The following is a 27824-nucleotide window of genomic DNA, read 5'->3' on the forward strand; positions in this document are numbered from 1 at the left end:
AACAAAGGCTACACAAAAACTTACAGGAAAGTGGGAATGGGAGTTGTCCTGGTTAGATTTGTGTACGTGTGTGTGTGTGTGTGTGTGTGTGCCCAACAAAAAGCCACTGTCACACTGAAAGAGGGAGCTTCCGGTTGAGAGAATATCTCAATAAGATTGGCCCATAGATGAGCCTGTGGAACAGTTTCTTGGTTAGTGGCTGATCCGTGAATGGTGCCACCCTTGGGCAAGTGGGCCTGTGTGGAATAAGAAAGCAGACTGAGCGAGCCAGGAGGAGCCAGCAATCGGCATTCCTCCACGACCTTGCATCAGTTCCTGCCCCCAGGTTCCTGCTTGAGTTTCTGCTCATGATAATGGACACCTGAGCCAAATAAACCCTTTCCGCTCCACACGGCTTTTGGTCATAGTGCTTTACGCAACAATAGAAAACAAGCTGGAAAGGTGGTACACAGCTGTGATTCCTGCACTCAATACCCTGAGGCAGGAGGATGGTAAGTTCAGTGTTAGCTTGAGTTGGGTAGGAAGTTCTAAGCCAGTGTATGTCAGTCACACAGGGAAGCCTAGTCTCAAGCAAGCAAGCAAACAAACAGAAATGAAAGTTTAGAGAGTAGATGAATGATAATTCCCTCTACCTGCCCATGAAAAGGTGTAAGATGACCAGGAAGCAGGCTGGGCCTTCTTTATAGGAGTCAGTCATACAGAACAGGCCTCATAAAATGTCTCAGGTTCTAGTTCTCTTTGGCAGCTCACTTAAAAAAAAAAACAAAAAACATAATGTAATGCTAAAGATGGAACCTGGGACCTTAGGCATAATAGGCAAGCGTTCCACCTCTGAGATATTTCTAATTGTTTATTAGCAAACACTCATATACTCCCTCTTTGGAGGCATCCACTGCTCTGCAGTATTTTTGTGTCCTCCACTCATTACTCACCTGAGTAGGGGCCTCATTTTTTAGATATGGAAACTGAGGCTCAGCCTGTCCGTTAACCTGCAGGCTTCCAGCTCTTCAGACATCTGCCCAGCCACCTCCTGAGCAATCTGCTCGCACCATAAGCAGCTTTCTCCTCCAGCACCTGGAGACATCACGAGTCTCTTAGTTTTTCTCATCTATGAGTCAAAGGGTCTGAGCTTATGAATCCCCTCAGGCTCTAGCCCTTATGCTTCATGAATAATAAATTTTGCTTGCTGGACAAATCGGACATGATTCAGTTACTTAATTCAGTACAGTGAAAACTTTTTTCTTTCTTTCTTTCTTTTAAAAGGAAATGGGTTTTCACCATTTCTTCCTGCTGGGAACAGGTTTTCTCTCCCCTCCCTGAGGTCTTGCAGGACTGTGAACTGAGGGCACAGAAAGCCACCTGCTCATCTGTGCCTTCCCTGGAGGCCTAACTCTGTTCATTAACTTAAAAACTATGTTGTTGTTGTGTGTGTGATGTTGTGTGTGCATAGAGGCACACAGATGCCCCAGTGAATCCACAGGGGTCAGAGCACACCTCTCAAGGGTCAGTTCTGTCCTTCAGCTCTAGATCATCCAGCTTGCATGGCAAGCTCCTTAATGCACAGAGCCGTTTCACACCCCTATTTTCTTCATTAAAAATAATATTAGTAAGTTAAAAAGCTGGCATACAGCTTGTTGTGAAGAGAATGCTAATTGTTTCATTAAAAAAAAAATTGTTCCCACAGTGAGGAAATCGGACTTCCTAAGGTCACTTGTAGATTATTGTCCGTTCCACTGAGAAGAAAAGAGGACCTGCTTCCCACGGGTTGGGGAGGGAGAAGGTGAGCTGGCTGGGGAGCTCTGGCCAGGCAGAAGCAGGACGTTCTCGTGTGTTAGTGGATAGTGTGAGGAGCATATAGAATAGCGGTGCACTCATGCTGAAGAACCAGAAAGAAGGAACTTCCGTTATAAAGAAATGGTAACAATAGGTAGATATGGGTAGCCTAACTTAAACATACATATTTAAATATATAGTGCTATTGCATAATAACTTGTTTATGTACAGACGTTATATTTTTGTATATCAGCTAAAAACAATTCAATCTGAACTTTTGTAAAACTGGTTCCTCAAGATAGATAACGACAAGGAATAGCAGTGCTCACTGACTGGAATCAAAGCTGCTTAGGACCATAGTGTAAAATTTATGTTACCCATGATTGAAGAGTTTAGGCAGATGCTGGAAAGCCTTTCCTTTAGGAACCAGTAGATAGTAAAAGTTTTATGCTTTCACCATAAGGTCTCTGACTCATAAAGCAAATTCAGCTGTAAGCAATATATAAACAAATGAATATGCCCACGTGCCGATAAAATTTGATTTACAAAGATCAGCAAACAGACCAGAATTGAAAAAAAGGGTCAGAGGTAGCCCAGCACACCCATTGTCCAAGGCCTGATAATGCAGGCAGATCCCAGCTATGCCACTGGAAGCTATGTGACCGTCATTAGATTGTGACTCAGTTTCCTTATCTGTAATGTGGCGAGTCTGCTGGCCGCTGCCTATAGGGTTGATGTTAGGATTAAATGAGATTATAATATCCAGGAATGGGCACAGACCCAAGCATATAGTAAGTAGAAGATATTATTGTAAATGTTTTCTCTCTTCCTGGTCTTATTTCCTGCTTTGCACTGTGTTAAGAGAACTGACATTGAACTCTGCTCATGAGTGCTAGCATCAAATGCGCATTTGCACTCACCTGTCAATATCTCCAGATTGCTTGAGTTCCGAGGATAATATGTATGTTGATGGCCTCTGCCAGACGGTGAGCATAAAATCCCTAGGCACTTTACACACAGGGCCTGGCACGGAGCCCAACACGCTGTGCTGCTGTAGCTGATGGGAGGAGGGGGGAAGCGTGAAGAATTACAAGATGAAGAATGTGGGGAAAGAATGAACTAATGCCTTGGAAATCTTGTGGAATTTCAATTAAACAGGAATTCTGATGGGGGAGATTTTAGCATTATGTGAGCATAAATAGCTCAGCTTTTCACATGTGGAATCAATTAACCGCTTGGCTCTGTTAATTAGGGATTCCCTGAAGTGGAATCCATCGCTCATAAACTAGAAACATTAAAACCCGTCAAAGCGCTTGCTTCTCCAAACGCTCTATTTACGTTATAGCTGAACCAAGAAGGGTAAATCACACATGGGAAGCAGCTGTCTGCTGGGGTGAAGATCACTCTCCTTTCTCCAGTTGAGACTCATTTCTAACCGTCACTCCTGTGCCGAATCAGTGACGCTATCCCACTGTGTGGCGGAGGCGAAGGAGGAACGGCCACACAGCCTCTAGCTTCTAGCTTGGCGTGTTCTCAGGTAGAGAGAGCAGGACACTCGAGTCGGGTCAGTCTTCCAGGTGGAAGGAAGTCCTGTGCATGATGGAGTGAACAGCCACTTCCTCCCCTTCCCCCTAAGTGCCAGGATCCAAACCCTCACCTCAGCTGCCCTAACAGGTGACATCTCCGGGCATTGCTTAATGTCTAATAGGAAGCAAACCTGTCCCCCAGTTTTTAACCACTGGTATAGACAGGTGATTTAAGAGTGTCTGAGATGGGTGTGGTGGTGGAGCATGCCTGTAATCCCAGAACTCCCGGAGGCAGAGGCAGGTGGATCTCTGTGAGTTCCAGGTCTACGACAAAAGTCCAGGATAGCCAAGGCTACACAGAGAAACCCTGTCTTGGAAAGAAAGAGAGAGAGAGAGAAAGGAAAGAGAGTATCAGAGATGAGCAACAACAGCTTATCTCTATTGCTATACATCTCAGATTTCTTAGGAGAGTTTTATTTTTATATATTCTGTTGATTCGCCTAACAGGATTCCTTTGTGTCCTGATTTAAAAAAAAAAAAAAAAAAACCCTGGTTCCATGACTATATAGTATCTGTCATAGGTAGACCCTAAAATGTGAACACATTTATTGGGTCGTCATTCTCTCTGTATCTTTATATATATCGTTCAGGCAAATAATTGATGCTTTTCACTATGGTTCATCACCGTGGCTGTATTTCTTTCCCAACAGTGCTATAATCTCTTGAAATTAGTTTCACTTAAAACTTTAGGCAGAGCAATATAGATTTAAAGGTCTGTGTGTGTGTGTGTGTGAGAGAGAGAGAGAGAGAGAGAGAGAGAGATGTATATGGATGACTGTTGAGCCAGAAGAGACATCAAATCCCTGAGGATTACAGCTACAAGTGGTTGCAAGTTGCCCCGTGTGGGTGATGGGAACCAAACTTGCTCAATAGCAATCTGAGCTGTTAGCCTCTGAGCCATCTCTCCAGCCCCAGAACAATATATTTTGATTAATGTGATTTTCCCATATCCATGGTAAAAAGATTAATCCTTTACAGTGGAGTTTCATATTATACAGTAATGCATCAGATGTGATATAGACAGGGAGAGGTGGCTGTGCGAATGTTTGAATGAGCATTGTTCTATCTCTCTACCCAGACACCTTTCAGGTAAGATGCTTATAAGGTCTGAAGTGTGATCATTCTCTTTAGGGCATGTTTCATGTACTAAAATAAAAGTAGTAGTCATCATGGCTTTGAAAGAGGTATCAGAAATGACCACTTTGTAAAAATTAGTTTTGCCAGCAATGAAAACTGAAATCAAGGTTTGCTCTTAGGTCAGGTGCTGCCTCGAGGTGAGGCTATTTAACCTGTAAAAAGAAAGCCAGGCTGCAGAGAATGGTGAAAGTTTAGCACTCACATCAGATCTTGAAGATACCTATGTTCGGATGTGCATGTAGATTTCCATGTCACTATCCCTGAGACTTACAGAATTTACTAGTCTAATAAAACGTCACATTTTCACTGTCGGGAAGCAATTCAAAAATAGAACGTTTTATTTAATGCTGTAGAATAGTCATGGCGACATTTTCCTAGTATTATATAGCTGCGGAATAATCTTGCCAAGTCATTTCTGAGCCTATTCTTTTATTTACCACTTGTTAAAGAGAAAGATTTTGCACAAAGCATGAGTGCTTTGAGTTTTATTGCAGCCCATAGTATTTTAAATCTGAGCATTTCTAAAATATGTTTATTTATACTGTGTGTGTGTGTGTGTGTGTGTAGTTACCTGCTGTTGCCTCCTGCTCCTGTTTGACTGGCAGGAACCGTGAAAAATAGATGACAAAGTGATCCCTTATTTATCAGCTCCCTGTCCTTGTGAAGTCTCTGCAGGGCAGTAGAATAAATCCTATTGCTGCCATGTTCCCAGCAGTATTTTCCAGATTCCTTTTTTCACATCCGCAGGATATCTGTGGCGCCTTTGCTTCTGAAACACCATGTTGTAAACTGTGTGTTGTTGCAAACTGCAAAAGATAAGTTTGAATTTTGGTATTATAATTTTTGTTGTTATCTTGGACTTCTGGCCAATATTTGTAGTTAAAGTCTCAACTTTAAAAAAAAAAAAAAGAGTTGGATGTGGTGGTGCCCTCCTGTAATCAGAAGCAGAGGCTGGAAGTTTTGAGAGTTCAAGGCCAGCCTGTGCTGCGTAGTGACTTTGTTTCAAACGCTAAGACAAAACTGTCCCTTTGGAGCGGTGACACAGCTGTGAGGCAGTGTTTGCCGAGCATTTGTGAAGCCTGTGGCTCATCAATTGCTATCACATTTGCTTTTATTCCTGAATGTTGTAAAATGAACCAATCTCACCTCCAGATTCCCAATTCTCTTTGGCATTGAGCATCAATCTTACTGCACAGCCACGTATACAAAAAGAAAGGCAACAAAACAAAACAAAACAAAACAAAAGCAAACAACACAGGAAAGCAGCCCAAGCCAGCACAGTCTCAACAAGGCACTGGATACAGTTTCTACACAGGAATATAAATACAGGATTGATACACGAGGCCCCACAGAAAGAGCCAGCAGCCCTGTGTATATCAATATGTACCCCACCCCCAGATTTCAAATATTAAGAACAACACAGGATTACCTGCCAATTCTCAGCCATTCGATGTGAGGCAGCCATAACGTCTGCACCACTATTTTTTTAACAGGGTCCTGAATATTTTGATTCCACCTTCACCCCTCCCAACTACACCACATTCCAGTCCCAACTACACCGCAGCTGGAACTCTAGTTTCCTTTTGAGTTCACTCTGCAGCAACTGCTTATCCTTGACATAGCCTAGCTAACGTTATCATGAGAACACAGCAAAGCAAAGCATAGTCACCAATTTTATGATCAAATTTTTCCTAATGAGCCATCTGTTGAGAGGCCTCACGAAAGTACTGGGTCCTTTGACAGAACCTGTAGGTAGCAGCCACTGGCAATTAGTTTTACAGCAGTCATATAATGCTGTTTATTTCTAGCTGTTTACCCAAGTTGGCTAGCCCCAGAGCAGTTGAGTCAGTCTGCCAGAATCTGCAACCATGACCGTCACTAAAACGGCTTCATCCTATTCGGTGCCAGAACGCTAGAGAAGAGCTTCGGCTCTAAGGATAGCTGGCGGGCCATCCTCTTGTCCCCCAGAGCGCCCTAAACAAAGCCAATTTATAGTTTTTAATAAAATGGCCTGCAATTTATATAAAATAGAATTGAGGGGAAAAAAAGGCCCTGAGAAATAGTTCTTCTAAAATCCCTATGCCGTCTTATCTTCAAAAGAAAAAAATCTGAAAATTGGTTTCTATATATCTGTCTGACCAGTAGATTCATATTCTCTCCCACACACAAATGTGCATTGAATTGTATTCCTACAAGTCAAGTATTGGTCTATTGGACATAACAACTTTTGATAAAGTACTTACTATAGATTTTCTCCTCCAACAACTTCCTGTCATGTTGTACTTTATCTCAGAAGTTTAGTTATCTCCTGTCTGTGAGCCGAGAACCTGTCCCTGGTGGGTGTGGCTGAGGGCTAAGGGTAGAACATCCACAGCCTCTGGTTCCGGGTTGAGGTCTTTTCTGTGACTTACACAGAGGAATTGTTTGTTAAACCAACAGGTTCTAATTGTGCAGACTTCCGCATTGTCAAAAGAGAATTTTTAGTGTGGCTTGCTTACCCTCCTGAGTTGACTCTTTCTCAAATCAGCAAAGTTCTGTAAGTCCTCTAACTTTTTATAACTGTCAAAGGGGATGATTATATTTGCATTAGAGCCAATAAAAATGGCAATGTAATACACACACACACACACACACACACGAGTAGTAGGAAAAAGGCAGGAAGTGAATCAAGCAATTAGCTTCCAATGTTTCCTGAGGGATTGCTCAACAAATATCAAAGGCAATAGCAGATCTGTGAAAACACTGGCTTCCTGTCACCCAGTTTCTTTCTACTCCAGCTCTCAAGCCATTTCCATTTAAATAAGTTCTTCAGGTATCATTGGTGTTTGCTTGCTGCATGTTTGTGAAAGTGTTTGAATTACTCTTGGTCTTTCTGGTTGATTTAGCTATAATATTAAAACCCAATTTATTTTATTTTCCCAAAACAAAAATTAACTGTAGCTATGTCTTATTAGAGGAGCCAGTGTGCTCTGCTGTTGTCATTTGTCTGTACTCCCATTCTTTATTACCATTTCCATGTAAATTAAATGCTAAAGAATAAAAATAGATTTAGGATCCAATTGAAGCTTGGATTTGTTATTTAAACCCAATGTACCATTTTAGTGCATTTTAACTTCCTGCATAAATTATTCCTACAACTGTATTTTAGAGTTTAAAGAAACTCTCTAGTTATAGCTAGTGGAATACCAATGCAAGATTTATTATACTAAATATATGAATTTATGTAATTTCATTATAAGTTTATAATAATTGTTAGGCTCTTAATCTTGGCTAGAGGAGGGATTGTATAATACACAATCCTGTAAATAACACATTTGCCTTTACTCATGGATCTCATGTCTGGTCACTCAAGGACCAGATTTGTCATTGTCCATCAATGTTGGCATGTGTAAACCTTTTGCAAGCAGATTTGAAGACCCTAAATTTTCTTTTAAGAATAGAGTGAGTCCAGTGAATACTAAACCCAAGTTCGTGATAGATATCCTTAGCTGCTGTATGAATACATAGGAGCAACAGCAATTGTGATATGGCTAACTGGTCTACCAAAGGAAGAAAGGAAGGAGAGAGAGAGAGAGAGAGAGAGAGAGAGAGAGAGAGAGAGAATTAGGCGTAACTCTTACCATCTCTGACCAGTCTGGGTAAAACCATCGATTCTGATGGAAATAAGGGGAATATTGTCATTGAAAGCAACCAAGGGATTTCTCTCTGAGCAGTTAGCAACAGACACTGACAAGATGGAAAAATGATTAAGACCAAAAATCATTCACTTCAGGCAATCAGTTCCCGTATCACTCTTGTAAGCTTTTTATTCACATGAAACACTCTCCTATTCTCCCCCATGCTGTTATCATCTCCATTTTATAAATATGATAAAGACCAGAGAAGAAACTTGACTGGAGTCACACAGCTAGCACTGTGCCAATTAAGAGAACCTTGTAAGTATGAATTTAGAAATACTCAGATTATCCATGTTAATTAAAGCCATGGGAGTGAATAAAGTAGCCAAGGGAGAGTTAGCCCTGGGACAGTCTATGATTTAAATCAAGTCTACCGAGAAGGAGAAACACTGCTCAGGGTCAGAGAGGAATGATTGCGTGTGTGTGTGTGTGTGTGTGTGTGTGTGTGTGTGTGTGTGTGTATGTGTGAGTGCATGGTGAGCATACATATTTTCCATTTTATAGATCGGCTTCCTTTAAATGAATATTCAAGTATTGGAATGAAAGCCATGAAGGGATTCGGATTCGTTACAGATTGAGAAACAGCTTATGAAAGTTCCTGATATTCTGCAAGAGAAAAAGAGAAAGATTTGAACATGTCAACACTCCATATATGCTGAAGCAAGTTACTTCCTTGCATTAGAATTAGTTCCAGCTACATAAAAGTAAAATAAAACAAGGATAATATCAGTTAAATAGGTATTTCTCTCTCATATAAGGGAAGTGCGTAGATAGAATGCAAAGCTACCGGATCATATGAAGTGATGTCTGCCCTTCCCAACAGCTGCCATGTGCCGGGCACTGTATCTCTGCCAAAGGAACCTTAAGGGAAAAGGAGATTGATGAAAGCTGTTTAATGGCTTACATCTCATTGATCAAAGGTTGATCAGTGTAGGCCACACCCACAGTTAGAGGAGGCTAGGAAGCAGTCTTTGAGTGGGCAAATATCGATTTTATGTTCATTAAAAAAGAAAGGGGAATAGGATTTGGCAGGTCATTGCTAATCTGTTCTTCAGTAAAGAAAGTGTGTTGTCCTATGAGAAATGGGTCTCGGGTCTCAAGAAAAGCATCATATAATCCAAAGTCTTTGGGCAAATCAAAAAGTTTTACTTCTGCAGAAGGGTGTACAGCCCCAAAGGAATCAGGCAGACAAATCCACCCAGAGTTCCCATGCTGTTTTTATTTCTAGTGATAAACAGAACCCCTTTGGCTCACTCTGAGTGGTCTGAGTTTGCGCTCATACTCCTATATGATCAGCTGGCTTAAAATGACGCAGTTGAGTAGCAGAATGCAGGTTTGGGCACCACGTACAACCCTGAGCATATCATTTGATTGCAGTAAGTACTGACCCTGGAATTTCTGTCATGTGGCTTCTTGACATATTTTTAAGATGAAGTTCTGTCTTATTTAGCCTTTTGATGGTTCCTTTAGTATTTTCCAAACATATTCACACCACCTCTTGCTGGTTTAAGATAAGGAGGCTCCGGGGGTATCATAACTACCCAAGTGCTCAACAATGACAAAACACTACTCAGATGGCTACTATCAGCTGTCTGTTGATTCTCTTGTATACTGTAGGCACTTAAGTATGTTTTCAATAAGATAGTTTTAACAGAAATCAATATATCTCTTGCAGTAGTAGGGTCAAAGGTCAGAACTATGGGTTGGTGAGATTGCCATAGCACACATAGGTCTTGCATTGCAGGGACAGAGCCTGACTCTCCACACCAATTTCACAGTAACTGGCATGGCTATTTGATGAGCTCCATAAGACATCTTTCCAATGAGTCATCATCTGTTCTCTGCTGAGCTCTGTGCTCTATAAAGACTCTTTCCCAGTAGATAAAGTAGAAACCTCATTGGGAAAGACAGCTGTGTGTTTCATTAGCCCACCTGGCCCTGATTGCCTTGTCTGGCTAGGAGAATAACAAGTATGTCAGGCCAAGCCAGACTGATCTATCTCATGGAGGCTGTGTTGGAGAGAGGGACTCTGCCATTCAGATAGTAATTTAGGAACCCGGAGTGGATGCAATTTCAGTGAGGAATTCCAGTTCTGGAATTTGTATATGGCTTGCACACTCCCGGGTGTAATAAGTCTGAATCAATGAGTTTATTTGGTCGGTTGATTTTGTTTTGTTTTTGGGTTTTGGTGGCTTTATTTATTTTTATTTTATTTTATTTTTGGTCAACATAAGTCTCAGGCAGTCAAGGATTCCTGCACATACTGATGGTGTTTTGAAATTTGGAACTTGGGTTCAGAAACAGTCATTCTTTTGAATAATGCCCTGAAGATCGTTCGTCTCAAAAGCCAAGGGTTTTTGTCTTTCAGGACATAGATTTTGGATATGTTCTCTCACCTGAAGATGAGATAGTGTTGGCTTTTTTTGTGGTTTCATTTCAGGGCTTGAAAGAATAAGGATTTCTTCTATTTTCCTCAAAATTGTCAATAACCCCATATGTTGAGTTGTCTAATACATGCTTAATAAATTTTGTCAAGACTATGCATTATAACCTCTGGCTCCATAGTCCCCACAAATGCTGAAATATTTGCATGTTCATGTCTCTTATGTAAAAAAGCATAGTATTTGCAAAGAGCCTACACGTAGTCTTTTATAGAAGTCATCTCTAGATGGATTATTATACAAGACATGATGTCACTGATGACATCAATATAATGACAACAGTCAGTATATTGAATTAAGTTATAAAATAATGGCAAGAAAAAGTGTGTTCAGGAAAGGCCACAGTCCTCTAGAATACTTTCAAATGTAGTTGACCCCATATGTGGATATAGAAAGGCAACTCTACTTCCCTCAAGAGATCCAAAAGGGACTTGAGTCCCTCATAGCTCATGAGTTGTAACACAGAGCCTGTTTTTGCAATGTCCCTGCTTTTTTTTCTAGACCTGGTGTCTTATCCTTCAATACTCAGGCATCTTGGAAAGAAGAGATGGGTTTGAAGCCTAACATTGCAGCATTTGCCTAGCATGCATACAATCCTGAATTCCACCCAAGCATCACAGAGATAAATTAACCAGTCAATAGTAAGCTTTGGGAAGAGAAGGGACTTACAGGCTCAATTGGAACTAATTTAGTTACATCAAGTCTCATTAAGGAACCTAGAGGAAAACTGCAAAGATGCTATATCAATTAAAACACCATATTGCAAGGAAATAGGAAAAGGTGGTTGACAGATTGCAAGCTCAAATCCTAGCAAAATTCCCCTTAAGCAACTTGTGGAGGAGTCCCAGGTGAGACTCGCGCTGATTGTCTGCAGAAGGGAATGGTTCCATTTCATAGTTATTAACTGAGCTTTCTGGTGCCCTCCAGCTAAGACAAAGCAGCTCCTCCTGTGCAAACCCAGAGGCTCAGGTGAAACCCCAAGTGACTATAGATAGGGCAGCAGGCCTAAGAATCAATAACCAAAGTGTGGAGCAAAACGATATTTATTGATCACCTATTAAACTAAGTGCCACTTGCAGGTTTTGCATGCCAACATAGTGATGATGCATATAATGAGCAGAGTAAATGCCATTGTTTCCAATTTCGAAGTTAAGGAAATTCAGCTCTGAGAGGTTAATTTGCTTGAGGTCTCAGGGCTAAGTGATGATGGGTATTTACAGCCTTGATGTTCAGAGTCCAAATTCAGAAATCCATGTATTTGCTCAAAAGAATTTTAAAATATGAAAAGTAAGCACTAGGCTGGAAGTGAATTCAATTTTTTTTAGCTTTACGTGTATGAGTGTTTTGCCTAAGTGCATGTATGTTCACGCATTTTATACATGCGTGGAGCTGCAGAGACCAGAAGATGATGAACTGGAGTTAGAGCTGGTTATAAACGGCCGTGTGGGTACTGGGAACAAGTCTGGCTCCTCTGCAACAGCAACAAGTGGTCTTAACTGTTGAGCCATTTCTCCAGACCCTCTAAGCTTCTTATGGGGCAAAATTAACCAATGACTTATCCTATTGATAGTGTTAAAATTCTAAGGTCTCCCATGCAGAATATCATTCAGGGTCACTGGTAGAACACTACAAAAAGGACATTTGCCTCTAAAAATGAACTAATAGAACTCACTGTCTATATGTGTTCCTACACAAGGGAAATGGAAAATTTCTTGTAAATTCCTTAAGAAACACACAAACAATGTTTCTTACCTTCTGAGCAATAGTCAAGGCAAGTTACTATGGATAGTAACTAAAATTACACATACCTGGAAAGGGAAGAAGAAAATAAGGCTACTTTACCAAGAATCAATATCCTGGCAAAAATATCCTTCTCAGAAATCTTGTTTAGGTGTTCACATAGAGTCATTACACAAATGATAAATGGCACTGAAAAACTGCTCTGCGAGCGGGAGCCAAAGAAGGAAACTGTCATGTTATCAGAGAGAGGAAATGAGAACTCAGACCTTAAGAGAAAATAGACTGAAATGTGGTTCTTAAATGGAATGCATGCTTTCATATGGTTCTCTAGCATCTTGCCCTCCATAGATGGGCCAGTAGCAGGAGATCTTGGGACAAGATCAAGGATGATATAACGCTGAGAAGTAGATAAATCTTGACAGAATCAATGTCTGAAACAGTAGAAAGTCTGTTTGCAAAGGGCTCATGTAGCCAGGCCTTGAGTGTTTCCCATAACGCAATGTATGATCCTTGGTGAACAATTTCTAGACCCAGGAATCCTCTCTATTCTTTTAATTACCTGTGTGTGTGTGTGTGTGTGTGTGTGTGTGTGTGTGTGTGTGTGTGTGTATGTATGTGTATGGGTGTCTGCATGCCTCACTTTCTATGTGACAGTCACAGGGAAACCTGTGATTAGTTATTTTCTTCTACCATGTGGGTCCCTGGAATCAAATTCCAGTCATCAGGCTTGGCAACAAGCGTCTTTACTCACTGAGCTATCTCACCAGCCCAAGACAGGACTTTTAACTCCTTGTGTAAGTTGGTACATTCTGGGCAAGTCTCTTGGATGCCTCTTTTTCTTCTTTCTTGCAACTGTGTAATACCACACACAAGACAATTGGTCTATGAGGGGCCTATAAGACCTTCATACTGTCTCACAGAGAAACACCAATCAGTCATATCTGTAATTGATTCTGGGTGACAAGGGTTCAAGAAAGCTTAAGAGATTTGTGACAGACGTTCACAAATCTGGGGCCTTTAAAATGCTAGTTTGTAATGTGAGGTGATGTATGTTAGCCATCATTGGAGGGAAATAAAGTTAGGAAAACATATTCCTATGGGATGGAGATGTTTGGGAGCTCTAGAGAAAGAATGGGAACCCGATACTTAGCACGAATCATCGCATGAGGAGGGGTCAGGGCCAGAAGACAACTAGGGCTCCTTCTTAGGCGGCACTCGTATTCCATGTTCAGCACTTGTAGTGCAGAAGAGGAGCCAAACGTCTTAACCAGTGTTTCAGTTGATGGTCTTGTGTGCTGTGGAGCTTGCGGTATACTGGTTAGGAAACTCTAGACACAGTTGAGACCACTTGAAATCCATGTCATTCCCCAAGACACATGCAGGTGGTGAAGGGATCCGAAGCACCAGTCCCAAAGGAGCTGTTATTGGCCCTGCTGTCTGCCTGGCCTCTGAGGAGCCTTTTCAAGTTTAGATGGCCCCTCTTGAGCACAAACTTCCTACCACAAAGGGAACTGTCAGGATATGCCTGCTGTGGTGGTATGTTTAAGTACCTGAGAAGAATCATCTTAAAGGAAGAATGACTGATTTAATGGCCCCTGGCATCGAAGGCTTTGGTCCATGGTCACTAGCTCTATTGTTGAGGACCAGCCATAAAGCTTCAGGGCATCACAGCAGGAAGCACATGGCAGAATAACACTGCTCACCTCACTCTAACCAGGAAGCACTGAGAGAGACAGGAAGGGGTGGGATCTCAAAATCCCCCTCCAGGCCACTGCCCCAATGATCTAAACTTGCTCCCATAAGGCCTCATCTCTTGATGGTTTTGTCACATTCCAGCAGGACCATCGGCTGCTACTGTATCTTAAACATTTGGTCTATGGGAGCATTATGATCCAGATTAAAGCACCTGTTAATCCCTCTGACTCAGTACTATCCCTGCTTCATTGAGAGAATGCTGGTGGAACTTCCCCAGGATTACACAGTGAATTTGCTTTGTGCAGCAGTGGGCGGTGGAATTTACTGGTTAGGGGACGCTCAGGACAGTTGAGACTGTGTACAGTTTTAAAACTCTATGTCCTTCCCTTTGGTATGCAAGTAAGAGAGCCCTAACCCGGCCTAACCTAACCAGGTTTGCAAGAAGAGAGAGCTATTGGCTCATGAGAGAAAGGTGTCCAGGGTTTGACTCCATTCAGGTTCTGCTGGATCCAAGGCCCCTGTGACATGACAGTGTCTTGTCACCCAAGTCATCCTTTGTTCTCTTCTCCTGTCCTGGCTCAATTCCAAGGCAGCCTTTTCGCTCAAAGCGGCAGGAAGGTCACCTGCGGCTCTGAGCCCTGGCGACCAGCCGCTTGTTTGGTTTTAAATAAAGTTGTGTTCTAACATTGTGTTGCCTATTTGTATAGGCTGGCCCGTCACTGCTTTCCGGGGCAGTTTCAGAGATAAGCATTTACAATGGAGACTGTCTGGTCCACGAAGCCGACAGTGTTTACTGTCGGGCTTCACAGAGAGCATCCACTCATCTCTGTAGGAGAAATCAGGTTTAGCTGAAGTTTGACTTGACTCTGGAAGGCACAAATTATTTTACTGAAAGGACATTCGACCTGATGAACAAAGAGTCCACACCATTTAAAGATTGTCCACGGATTAACACGGGCTTTAACACGTTCACTCACAAGCTAAAGAGCACATTCTATGCCCAGGTCACATACATCCTGTGGATCAAATGAGTGAGAGCCTGTTAGCTAAGATTCTGCAGTCACTACACATGTCAGTGGTTGAACGTTCAGTTCCTGGAGCTGAAGCAGGAATTTTGTGTTGAGTGTCTCAGGAGGAACTCTGCTGATAACATCTTGGTAATTGTAACACCAAGATGAGACTGTGTAATTGTAGGTTAATATGGGACCTGCGTGTCTGGCCTGTGAGCTGTGCTCTGCATTCCTTGACTGCCTGTGGACATGGATCAGAACTAGCCTCATCATTTCCGGGCCACGCTTATGAAGTGGCAAGTGGTTGGCATAACAGGATCATGTCTCCTCAGCTTATGGGCTGTTTCTGTGACTTAGAGGCTCCTTCACTATTAACCAAGGCTGGATAAAGATTTTTCCGTTTGTGGCTCCAATGTTGACTCTGGCGGGGTCCCACCTGTAGTCTGTAACCCCACACGAAACCTAGCATCTCAGTCAAGAGTCCTCACAAGATCCAGAACTGAGTCTCATTGCTTGGTCTCATTCTTGAGTGGATCACTGGGAGGTAGAAGGCAACTGGCCAGCATAGGTTCCCCGTGGCAAATTCTAGTGTTAGGGTTAAGGCAAGATTCATTGTGAACCCCTGGAAGGAATCCCCCTGATGGAGGCTAAAAAGAATTCAGATCCACCAAAATCTACCAGGGGTAAATTTGAACTCACATTCTTCAAAATTAGGCTTCAAAATTAACATTGTTTTTCACCATACATGATGTATAGCATTTAAGAAGCAGGTTCAGGTGTATTCCTCTCTAAACTGGCACCTGCTGATCTTCTAACCATAGGTCATAACATAGGCACTTGGTAGAGGATGCCCTGTCGTCCAGTGTGGGCACCCTCCACAGAACCCACAGATGGGAATGCACAGGGTAAGATCACACCCATTTCCCCATGCTCAGCACGAATCTGTTCACACCAGCATCTGTTTTGTAACCGTTTCCTGTACAGATAGATGATCACGGCTTTCCTCACCCCTGAAGACCTCCTATGGTTCATTCAGTGAGACAAATTTGTAGAGCCAGACCCTCACGCCGTGGGGAGATGTCTTAAAATTCAGCATGTCTTAATTAAAAAGCATGTGTTTCTTTGCTTCTGGGCAAAGTTATTGCTTCCTATTCATTAGCCCCTCTCCAGTTGCCCCAGTTGTACAGTGGGGACACTGCATGACACAGCCTCACACAGCAGTGCGAGGGCTTTCAAAGGTGGTGTAATACGAATGCTTGGCCCAGCATTTTGGCCCAGATGCAGTGGCTAAAAAAATTGGCAGCTGCCATTAATACCGTTACTACCACCATTGTCATCATTCCTGGCATCGTTGTCATTTTGTTAAGTTTCCTGTCCCTGTGGCAAATAGTTAAATTAAATCAACTTACATGGAGGAAAGGGTTTGTGTTGATTTGGTTCAACAATTTTATGCATGTATACAATTTAATTTGATCAGATTCACCACTAACTAGTCTATTTTGGCCCCTCCCTCTCTGGTTTAATGTTCTTGTACTTTCCAAAGAGTCTCACGTCGTCTTTCATGTCTCTCTCGGTGACCCACTAAATCTAATTAGAGCGGCTTGCATGAACACGGATGGAGCTATATAGAGGAATACAAGCAACCTACCAGTGGCTCCACCACCAAGGAAATCGACTCCCCCTACAATCGTTAACTGCCCAGACCTTCTCAAGGAGGAGTAGAGTCCCACGAGCCCACCCATTCCCATGATAGAATGTTGCTGGGACTGATACTGTGCTGGTCCTGTGTGGGTAAACAGGAAGTTTTAATTTGGTTCATGCCTTCAGAGATTCCCTAGTCACAGGATCCTGTCACACGGGGCCTGTGAGAAAGCAGAACATCCCGGTGGAGGCACAGAAAGTCTGTTTACTTCCTAGCAGCCAGGAAGCAAAGAGGAGACAGGAAAGAATCAGGGCTCTGAAACCCCCTTCAAGTGAAAACTCCTTAGTAACCTTTCTCTCACTACTAGGCCCTACCTCTTTAAGGTTCCACTTTGTCCGGAAAGTGCTACAGTCTGAGGCTAAGCCTCTACCACATGGGCCTCTGGATGATGTCTCAGATCCCAAATCCTTAAGTCATCAGTGGCATTATCATTGTTATCATCATCATCACCACTGCCCCTGTCATCGTTGTCTCCATCAAAGCCTAAGGGAAGTACTGTCCTATTTAGCACAAGAAACAGGAAACCCTGTCCAGGATTTAATTTGAATTTTTCCACTTGGCGCATAGGCATAGCCTCTCAATAGGACCACATGTCCTGTTCCTTCTGTCCCCTTTATCTCCAGCTAAACATCAGATAGCACAGACATGGCTTCCTTCTGACTTGTGGCCCAATGGGAGGCTCTGCAAATGCTACTCACTAGGCCTTTGGTGTTGTCCCAAAGGGGGCATTTTAATATTGTTTTCTTTGTAATTTCATACAAAATGAATTTATACACTATCCATCCCTGCTCCTCCACTCCAGGTTCTCCCAGGCCACCCTACCTACCTCCTTTAAATGAGACCTCCGTATCATATTCACTCACCCCAAGTTTTTGGGAACATTGCAGAAGAGTAGGCAGAAAGATTTTAAGAATCGAAGGTCCAAACTGTACCTTCTGGACATGACAGGGCCATTGCATTCATGAACTCATTCATGCAGCTATGGCTGCCTGCACAAGACCTTCAAAAGATCAAGCCAGTCAACATTCCATGGAGCCGGGAAGAACTTGTGAGGGGAGGGGCCTTTTGAAAGCCAAGCCGCCCTGAGAAATGCAATAGGAAGGATGCCAAGTGAAGTGCTGTGCCTACCTACCATCAACTCATCACACAAGGGGTTAATCACAGCACCAGCACACACACAGAGGCTTTGGGTTCATCAGCACTAAAATCATGTAGGAGTCAAATATGATTTATGATTTCTCCTGAATTCCTAAGTATGAAGAGAGAGGAAAAAAAAAAAAGAGCAAGCATCTTCCAGACATTTTTCTCCAGATTGAATAAAATCCAGTTGTAATACAGAGAGACCTAACTGCCTTTGAAAGACCCTTGAATCAGCTGCTTCGAAGTTCCCAGGAGATGTTGGCTCAGGCCTTCCTCTGCCTGCTGGCTGATTTAACTCAGCTGCCTGGCTTCCCATCTCTGGAGCCATCATTCTCCTTCCTCGCCTTGGACCCTGAGTTGATTCATGTGTGAGGGAGCACCTTCCCCTTCCAGCTGCCTGGGAAAAGTACCTTTGAGGCTGAGAACAAAGGGCTCCAGCAAAGCAGCCTCTCTGTTGATCTGTGTTAATAAGAGACTGATTTCAAAATCACTCCTGGCCCACACCCCTTCCCCTCCTCTTGCCTTTATCCCATTCTCTCTCATATCCTTGAGTCAGGAGAGTACTTGATTCCAAGCTCTGTTTTGTTTTGGTGTTCTTCCTTTTTAAACTGTATTCAAAGTTGGCCTTGTGCCTTCAGTTTCATTATCTGATGGCAGAGCAGCCAGGTTGAGAGCTAGCCTCTGTCGTCAGATGAATTGGTGAAAATGTAACATGAGTACTTAAAATATAAGTCAATTAGACCTAGTTGGCTTAGTAATCTTCTGTACTTAAGGACTAAGAATCTTGAGTTTAATAATACACTTATGAAGGTTTCATTTAACTAAACTTATAATTATGCCTTTATAATGCTTTCTCCTCTCCTTGCCACTCTAGGCTTACAAAAGCACTCTTAATTGATTATAATTATTTTAATACAACAACTTCAGAATCATTCTTATCCATTGCTTAAAGAGGTAGCTGAGAATAGGTTTGGCCATTGTGTTATTGCTGTGATAAGACATCATGACCAAAAGCAACTTAGGGAGTTTATTTCAGCTCACAGTTTCACATCACAGTCCATCACTGAGGGAAGTCAGGGCAGGATCTCAAACACAGCAGGAACCTGGAGGCAGGAGCTGATGCACTGGCCATGGAGGGGTGCTGCAAACTGGCTTGCTCCTCATGGCTTGCTCATCCTGCTTTCTTAGAGAACTCGGGACTACCAAAGCAGGAACTGAAACCACCCACAGTGAACTGGGCCCTCCCACATCAATCACCAATCAAGAAAATGCACCACAGGCTTACCTACAGGACAGTAAGCTAGGGGCATTTTTCTCAATTAAGGTTCCTTCTTCAAAAATCCAGCACATATAAAGTTGACATAGAACTGACCAGCACAATCATAGTGGTTAATTTTTCTTTTTATTCTACTAGTGATATTTATCTTCATACCACTCCCAATGAGTTGAATCAACTGCAATCGTTCTTGGGCTTATTTTAATAAGTTGTGAATTAGTAACAAGAAGCATATCCCTGCATTCAGGTTCTTTTGTTGTTGTTTCTTGTTTTTGTTGTTGTTTCGGGGCACTAGGTATTATTCTTGGGGCCTCCTTATGCTAGGCAAGGGCTGTACCACTGAGCCACACCCCTGCTTCTGTGTCCAGATCAAAACTAGAGCAGTGATTCAACCCAGCTGCTGGTACTAGCTAGAGAAAAGGAGGTCCAAATTTGCTGTGGCACCACAGCCTGTTTGCCCATTCTAGTTGGTTTTCCTTTCAATTTTTATTTTAGTCCATTTTTTATTTTATTTTTAAACTTTAACTCCCTTCTTAGCTCTCTGCAATGCATACTTATTGAAAATTCTCCCGAATCTTCACCTTTCCTCAGCCTCCAGGCTGCCTTCCCCAGTGCTGCTGGGGGAAGCTTTCTTCTGCCCACATCCAATCTGATGCGAACCTCGGTGAAAACTTCCAACAGCATAACATAAAGGCTAGTGACACTGAGCATTGCTGTGTGTGCTGGTCCTCTCTCCTCTTCTCTTTCCTAGAAACCCCATTTCACAAGCTTCTTACCCTCTTCCCAGTATCTCCATCCCTCACCTTCCGTGGATTCTGCAATGTGCCCACAGACTCGCTTGTTTCTGCTCTCCCACCTGGAAAATTTCTTAAAATGCTTCCCCAAGACCTTGAGCTATAAAATCCTAACCTTTGCAAAGAGGTCACATTATCTGGCCCCAAAGTCCTTGACTTTGAGCTGCCAGTGTGTTCTGCTTCTTCCTTTTCTTGTCAGTCTTCTATTTAAAGATATCAACATCGTAGTTGTGAACATTGCAAACTTTAGTCACTCTTCCTTCTGCATGCCCCTGATTGAATCACGTCTGTTATTTCTGCACTCCTGGCCTAGCCTTGCCCAGGTACTCGGTACTGCTTCTGATTAGTCTCTTTGGCCCCTGCTTCCTTACATTCCAGCATATCTGCCCTTGTCTGCTGTAGTGACAGTCCTAAGAAACATCTGATTGCTCTTGATGTACTACTGTGTCCTAATAGTGTTAGCTTTGTGCTGTTGTGACAAACACCTTAGAGAAACAGGTTTTAAAACTGTGTTCTAGCTTGTAGTGTGGAGACTTTGGTCCTCAGTCAGCTGCCTGTGTTGCTCTGGGCTCAGAGGAAGACAGAATACCTGGTGGGGAGTGTGTTGTGAGCAGAGTTGCTCACCTCATGGCAGCCAGGAAGCACAGAGACAGAGGATGAGAGGTAGGAGGGGCTGGAGACACAGTCTCTTTGAGGACATGCTCCCCGTGACTGCTTCCTTCATTTAGGTCCCACTTCCTAATTTCCCAGTAATGCCACCAAATCAGGAATCTGTCAGTGGACTCACCCGTGGATGAAGTCAGAGGCTTTGTGATTTACTCATCAAAAGTCCTGCCTAAGAGCACTGCTGAATCAAGCACTCTGCACCACAGACTTTTGAGGGACAATGCTCACGGAAATACTGTTCATGGTATAGTCTCCAGCAAGACAGCCTTTACCTTCCAATTACAACTGGGCCCCTCCTCCAAGGACTCTTGATCTCCTTTACTAGGTTGCACTCATTCTTTGAGGGAACCACCCCCATAATGCTTATAGCTTCTAGCGTCTTCTAAGCCTCAGCCTCAGCATTTATTGTTTACCCTATGTCCTGGTATAACCTCACCAGTTGGTGTGCTGTTTGGGATACTGATATAGCCCCAGTCTCTAGTAAAAAGTGAGCATTTGATACACATTTGCTGGATACAGTACTGTCAGATAGCCTTTAAAATTTTTTCATACTCTCCCTTCTGATTCTGAGATTAAAAACCCAAATGCGCAGCAATAAAGCCCTGTCAAGAGTTGAGGCGAGCAGGTTCCAGACTCCTCCAAGAAAAGTTTTCCATTAAGGCACTGCTGGGTTCAGACCCTTGATGTTCCAATATGGGCCATGTTTTCAGCCCCCCCCCCCGGGTGTGTTTCTTCTGCCAGGCATCTACTTCTCTCTCTTTGTCTTTCCATGGGAGAAAATTACTCTTCTCTATCAAAACCTAAAAACACAAGCTCTCTCCAGGGTTTTCTCCAGTTCTGGGAATCAACATTAGTCCTTTACTCTTTAGGCCGAATGCCCTTTTTGAAGTGTTGGACACAGTGACCTCTGTCTCCTGTGCTCCTCACTCCTGCTCTCACAATTACATCTAGTTCATCTTTTTTGATGCCCCGCCCCCGCAGAAGTGACCATAATGTCTATCACATTATTAAATGATCAGTTGATTAAACAATGGGGAAGAGGAGCTGTCTATGTGTTGAGTCATGTATCATGTACAGACGGTCCCCAACTCTACAAGGCTAGATCCTACATTGGATCTTTCAACTTCATGGTGGTGTGAAGGTGATAGTGGAGTTGAAATGGCACTTTGCATTTTGAATTTAGATCTTTTCCTTGACTGGGTAACATCTTCTCTGGCAATGCTCACAGCATCAGGAACCATCTCTAGTAAGTCAGTTTCAAGAGGAAATAGCAATGTTTTGCAGTTCTCTTTGTGGCTAAGGATTGATGCCTAGTAAGTCACATGCAGTGAGTGAGTCTGGTATTTAATGGCACTTTAATTAGTGACATCTTATCAGGATGTAACCCCATCCTCGGTCTAAGAGCACCTGCAGTTGAAGGGCTAAGTGCCCTCTTTATTTTGGCATGTTCAAATCTTTCCTGTCTTTACCCCCAAAATTGTGTCCGCCCTACTATGTTCCTTGTGTTAATAATGCAGCTTCCATTCTGCTGACCTGAGTCTGGGAGTTGGGAATGATCTCTTTCCTGCTCTTCATGTCGCTCAGGCAGTCACAGGACCTATGAGTAGACTTTGTTTCCTATAGGCCTCCCAGGCGCATTGATGGCCCTTAAATCCCATAAATCCCACTGCTCAAAAAGTTCCATCTAATCATCGGTCACCAGTATGACTGCCACAGGACACGGACACATAGCTGATACCACAAAGTATTTGTCGGGGGAACAGATGGCCTATGTCGAAAGCATGTTCGAACGCCAACAGGCAACTCTCCAGCCACAGGGTCAAGCTCTCAAGGACTGTGTTTGATGCAGGAGACCAGGGGACATTTTTATGAAGACATTGTTGGAGACCGTATACCGTGGTTTGAATTCACCACAATATTAAATGTAATTTTGCTTTCTGGAAGGTTGGTTTCATTCCACCCTCAATTCTGCCCATGAAGCTGGCTTCACTTATTGTTCTTATCTTAGAAATTTAAATTGGAGTATATTTAGGTTGCTGAAATATGTAAATACCCACACAACTTGGGAGAGTTTCCTTTACTCTACAGTAAAGGAGGGTGGGTGGTTGTAGCCTTTGAGGAAGGCCCATAACCCTTCTTTAAGACTGAAAGTCTTAATAACCTTGTGTTAGTTAATTTTTCATTGCTGTAACAAAACACCTGAGGCGATCAGCTTATAAAGAGGGATACTTCATTTTGGAGGTGTCAGTCTGTGGCCAACTGCTCCTATTGTCTTGAGCGTGTAATGAGGTAGCAGATCATGGATCAGATGGTGGACAAATGCTGCCAACCCACCTAGCTGCCAGAAAGCAAAGAGACAGGAGGAAGAAGGTCTGGAGTCCCAATATCCTATTCAAGGGTACACTCTTGAACTTTCCCCAGTGGACCCCACCTTCTAAAGATTGCACTACCTTCTGATAGCACCGACATCAGACTCTGGGGGAACACTGGAAATCCAAATTATAGTAATGTGATTATTGGGATCAGTCTGAGTGTCTCTAAAAAGTTCCCCAGAGTTCACGGCTAAGAAACATTTTAAAGCAGGACTCCAGGATAAAAGAAAGTGGGGAAATCATGAAAATCTAACGAAAGTGTGAGTTATTTTAATGTTGCCCATTTAATAGGAAGGGACCACTCCCTGCCCAGATCTCAGTGCTTCAAGGGTCTCAATATAGCAGCAGGGCAGTAGGAAGTGGCAAGCAATGGGTAGTAGAGACAGGGGCACCAGAACAGATACAGATGAATGTCTTCTACCTCCACTTTTCTCAGCAAACAGTTCTATAAAGGTTACACCTACCATGTATTGGTTGAGAAATTACCACACCAACTCCTGTGTGAGTCTTTAGACAGCCTTTGGGGAATCCTGTCACCTGCCAAGCGAGCCCCTGAAACCTTCATCCCCCTTTCCTTCCAGCTTAGCGAAGGAGCTGAGACAGGAGCATTGCCTGAGGTTAGGGCCAGTCTGGATGTCACAGTGAGAGCCTGTTTCTTTCAGCCTAAGCACATTTGGTAAAGGTGTTCTAGATCTCTAGGATTTGGCTGACTGTCTCCATGCTTTCGGAACACATTGGTATGACTTGCATTCCAAAAGGCAAACGGAGCTCACGTCACGTGGTTTCCATTATCTGTCACCATGGAAAATGCAGGCCATCTGTGAGCCTCCCATTTTAACACTTTCCCCCCTCTTCTCTTTATTTCCATCACTTTCTTGGGAAAAACCAGCTGAAGAAGTGGAGAGACTGGCAGCAATGCGTTCGGACTCGCTGGTCCCGGGGACTCACACCCCGCCCATTCGGAGGAGGAGTAAGTTTGCCAACCTGGGAAGGATTTTCAAGCCTTGGAAATGGAGGAAGAAGAAAAGTGAAAAGTTCAAACACACATCAGCAGGTAAGGTGGCTGCTGGCCTTGTTCCTCACTGGCTGTTTATTGAGTTAAACCCCATATCTTAATTTGTTGGATTTGGATTACCATCGTCTCTGTCAGATGCAAAGCAGAAATGCCAGCCTTGGAATTGTTCTCGCCTTTAATAACTCCTGATATGATAACGAATTGCTTTTAAGTCTCAGCTGCTTTCCCATCTCTCCTGTAGGCTTTTCCTTTTCTCTTGTTGGCTATTTTTTAATTCAAAAAATGACTGCTTTTGCTTGATCTATAAATAATCTGAACTTCGAACTCCACCTTTTCTATAATTGAATACTTTCACTCGAGCCCTGACAATCCATTTCTTATTATTCACCCTGATTTTCACTGCTCCAGTAAAACTCAACACAGAGCAGAAAATGACTTATGTACGGTCGTTGGCAGATAAGATCGGCTTATTTCACGGAGGAAGAATCATGAATAAATGATTCTTGGACAAGGCAGGAAAACAAAGTATGGAAGTGAATCCCCACTGCAGTGGGAAGTTAACCATGCGTTTCCTAGCTCCGTGGCCAGCTGGAAAAATCTGGGGTGAGGGGAGAGGATAAGCTCAACCACAAGATGTCATTCCTGGAGCCAGACTGCCAGGGTTCAAGTCCAGGCTCTGATGCTTGCTGGTTATAGGAGCTTGCTTAGTTGCCTGTACCTAAGCTTTCTCATTAATACAGCACGAGGGTAAGAATCAATACTTTACATGAATTTTTATTTCTGGAGACTTGATAAGCAAAACAGGTAGCCATTTTCAAGTACACAGAGATATGGAGAGAAAAAAAATGTATAGAGAATGACAAGGAGTTTTCATCCTGTTGGTTTTAGAGGAGACAGTGGGCAGTCTGTTTGGATTGGATGTGGTTTTGTGATAGTCTTGGGTTGGTATACTATGAAGTAGGTAGCTTAAACAAGAGAAGTTTATTCCTCACAGGCACAGAAGCAGGTAAGTCCCAGGTAAAGTTGCAAAAATATGTTGGTTTCTTTTGGAGACTTCTTAGTGGCCTGGTCCCTGTCTTGCTGCACACTCATGCATGGAGCAAATGCTGTCTGGGTGTCCTCTGAGGGGGAACTTATCAGAGGCCGCATGATCTTCTAAACATAGCTAGTCTCCAAAGACCCACTTCTCTACCTGCATTCACACCGAGGCTTAAGGCTTCGCTATATGACCTTGAGAATAACACAAGTTAGTCGGTAGCCCCTTTGTTTCTCTTTATGGATCCCAACACTCCCTCGGCTCTCTTCCAGGCTTCTGTTCTCTTCTTCCACCATTTTCTAAGAGCTCATCCTGTTGTCTCTCCTCACCACCATTCTCTCCCCTGTTTCTTGGGCTTCTGCCCTCTGCTCCACTCACAAGTGAGACCCTTCAGGAGTGAGTGGCTTCTTGTGCCTCAATGTCAGGCCACAGATCTAAGAATCTATAGTCCACGCAAGGAAAGCAGAATGAAGATCAGGAAGGTTTTTAAAGGGATGTGGTTCTCATGACAGACACTCCCAGTACCTGCTTCCCGAGCGCCGCTGTCGGGGAGCTCTGATTGGCTCATTTCTGAAATGAGAGTGGGCTTCTCATTCCACGAGTGTGCAAATCATCACCTCTCTGAAGCAGTCCCTTCACTCCGACTCTGTCTCCTTCTCCGTTTGGATAAATGCAAGTAGGAGGGTCTCAGATAACTCGTCAAGTATTAAAAATATGAAAACTTTGCCTGTAAAGCTCTTTTAAGACAGCCTCCCAGCCTATAGCCAGTAGACTTGCTAACTTTAAATTTGTTTTCCCTGTGCTTGATTTGGCCACTAGGAATGCCATTTACATGACCCCTGTCTCTTTTTCTTTAAAAGGCACAGATCCTAAGTGGGCATAGTGTCAAATTGCCTTCTAAATTCGTGTCTCTACCTGTACCTGAGGTCAGCTTTCAGGCCTCACTAGAGAAGCTTCTTTGTGCCATGATTGGTGGCTACTGTAAAAACACAAAGGTCAAAGTGCAGAGAATCAGTGCCGGCAGGGTGCTCAACCATAAAGTCATTTATATCACACCACCTCACCCCCAGACTCAGAGAACGTCACAGAGGAAGGGGCAGAGAGATTGTCAGAGCCACAGGTCAGGAAGGAATGGGGTGAACTGGCTTCCTCTGTATTTGCCAGGACCACTGTACACATTCATGAGTTCACAGCACCTATGGCTGCCTGCAGAATAGCTTCACGAAATCAAGCCAGTGTGCAACCCCAGCATGGACCAGAAAAGGGTCCATGTCCATTAAAAAAAAAAAAAAAAAAGGAAAATAAGTGGAGAGGAAATCTAAGTGACATGTAGTTTGCAGGCAACCTAAGGCAGCAGACACCAGGACGGAAAAGGAATTGAAAGTGCCCTCTGAGGACACGTTGAAGGTTGTTAGCTGCTAAGGGAGTCAGCTTTCTTTAAGGTTGCGACCCCCGGTAGTTGGCCACGGTCCAGGGGATGGCTCTGTACCCGTATATATATGAGCAGTACTAATTGGACTCAGTGAGTTGCTATTTAAAAATGAGAGAACGTGAAGTTAGGTTTGCAGGGTGTAATGATTGAAGGGTAGATCCAGTAGAAGCTAGGGGGAGAAGGGGTATGTGGATATGGTCAACATGCATTGTAGGAATGTAAGACATTCTCCAAGAATTAATAAGAATATTAATAAAAAAATAAAAGACATAGCTCCTGGCTTAGAGAGCACAGCATACGCTATGGAACACCTTTTTACCATGATAGATGGATGAGCACACCACATTACTGAAGTTTATTTCTAGTTTATTTGAAATCCCATGTTTCACCCTGTAGCATCCTTTTTTTTCTTAATTGGATTCCAGGATGTTATTTATTACTTTTGCAGAGGAAAAACCTTGTGAGTTATTTCTTAGCTCAAAGGGGTGATTTGAGAACATAGGGATAGTCAACAGGACGAGTTGTATATTGGTATATAATTGAAAATGTTGACGTTCCTATGTTTGGATAAGTCACAAACACAGGAAATATACAAGAGGGTTCACATTATGAGAATGTGAACTGGTCATCCGTTTTCAGCTGGTGGGCATATATTTGTCTTGTATGTGTATGCTGTTAAAGAAAAGACATTATTCAGTTATGCTCATTGAGGCTGGTAAGACTGGTTCATTCAGGACTATCACAGTAGGCAGTGCAGCCTTTGCAGTGGGGTCCGTCAGTCAGTTTAACCCTGAAGTCTCACACATCCTAGGATGCTGAATGAGGGTGAGATGAGGGTAAGTGGGTGGGTAATGACTCAGAGAAAGCATCTTCCGGAGTAGGAGAAATCCTGGCTCAGTCAACCTAAGGATGTTTTTCTGAAACCAGGTCAGGATGATTAATTTTCACTGGAAAGAGGTGTAGTATAACATAAAGAACCCCTCTGGGGAGCAAGGTTGGTCACGTGTTAAAGGTGGAGGATTCTGGCTAAAACTGGATGATGCAGAGAGAAGCACAGAAGCCCCAGACCTTTGCCGGGCCCCTCCACTGCTCCCCTATCAACAGAGATACGAATAGGGATCTGGCGTGAGCTCCTGCTGCCATGGAGCCACATCCCCACCACAATGGACCTACACCCCTTCACACTGTGAGACTTTCTGAGTTGTTTCTCATCAGGTGTTTGGTCACAGAACCAGAAAAGTAACTAACACAACAGCGATGACATTGTTGTTAGCTTTAGCTGTCCATCACAGCTGTGGACATACCTATGGGAGCCATCCTGAGTTGGAATTT

The 27824-nt window shown here is 43.1% G+C and overlaps 1 protein-coding gene across 10 annotated transcripts in view; it reads left to right on the plus strand.

Annotated features, from left to right (window-relative positions):
* The window catches only part of Phactr1 (phosphatase and actin regulator 1), a 439140-nt gene that overhangs the window by 235101 nt on the left and 176215 nt on the right, over positions 1 to 27824 (plus strand). For all 10 annotated transcript variants that reach the window (XM_060372699.1, XM_060372698.1, XM_060372701.1 and 7 more), the window contains one exon: positions 23899 to 24063. In XM_060372699.1, the coding sequence (XP_060228682.1) occupies positions 23899 to 24063 (165 nt within the window). The remainder of the gene's footprint in view (positions 1 to 23898; positions 24064 to 27824) is intronic.

Source organism: Meriones unguiculatus, chromosome 19, assembly GCF_030254825.1.
Source record: "Meriones unguiculatus strain TT.TT164.6M chromosome 19, Bangor_MerUng_6.1, whole genome shotgun sequence".
In the NCBI taxonomy this organism is placed as follows: Eukaryota; Metazoa; Chordata; class Mammalia; order Rodentia; family Muridae; genus Meriones; species Meriones unguiculatus.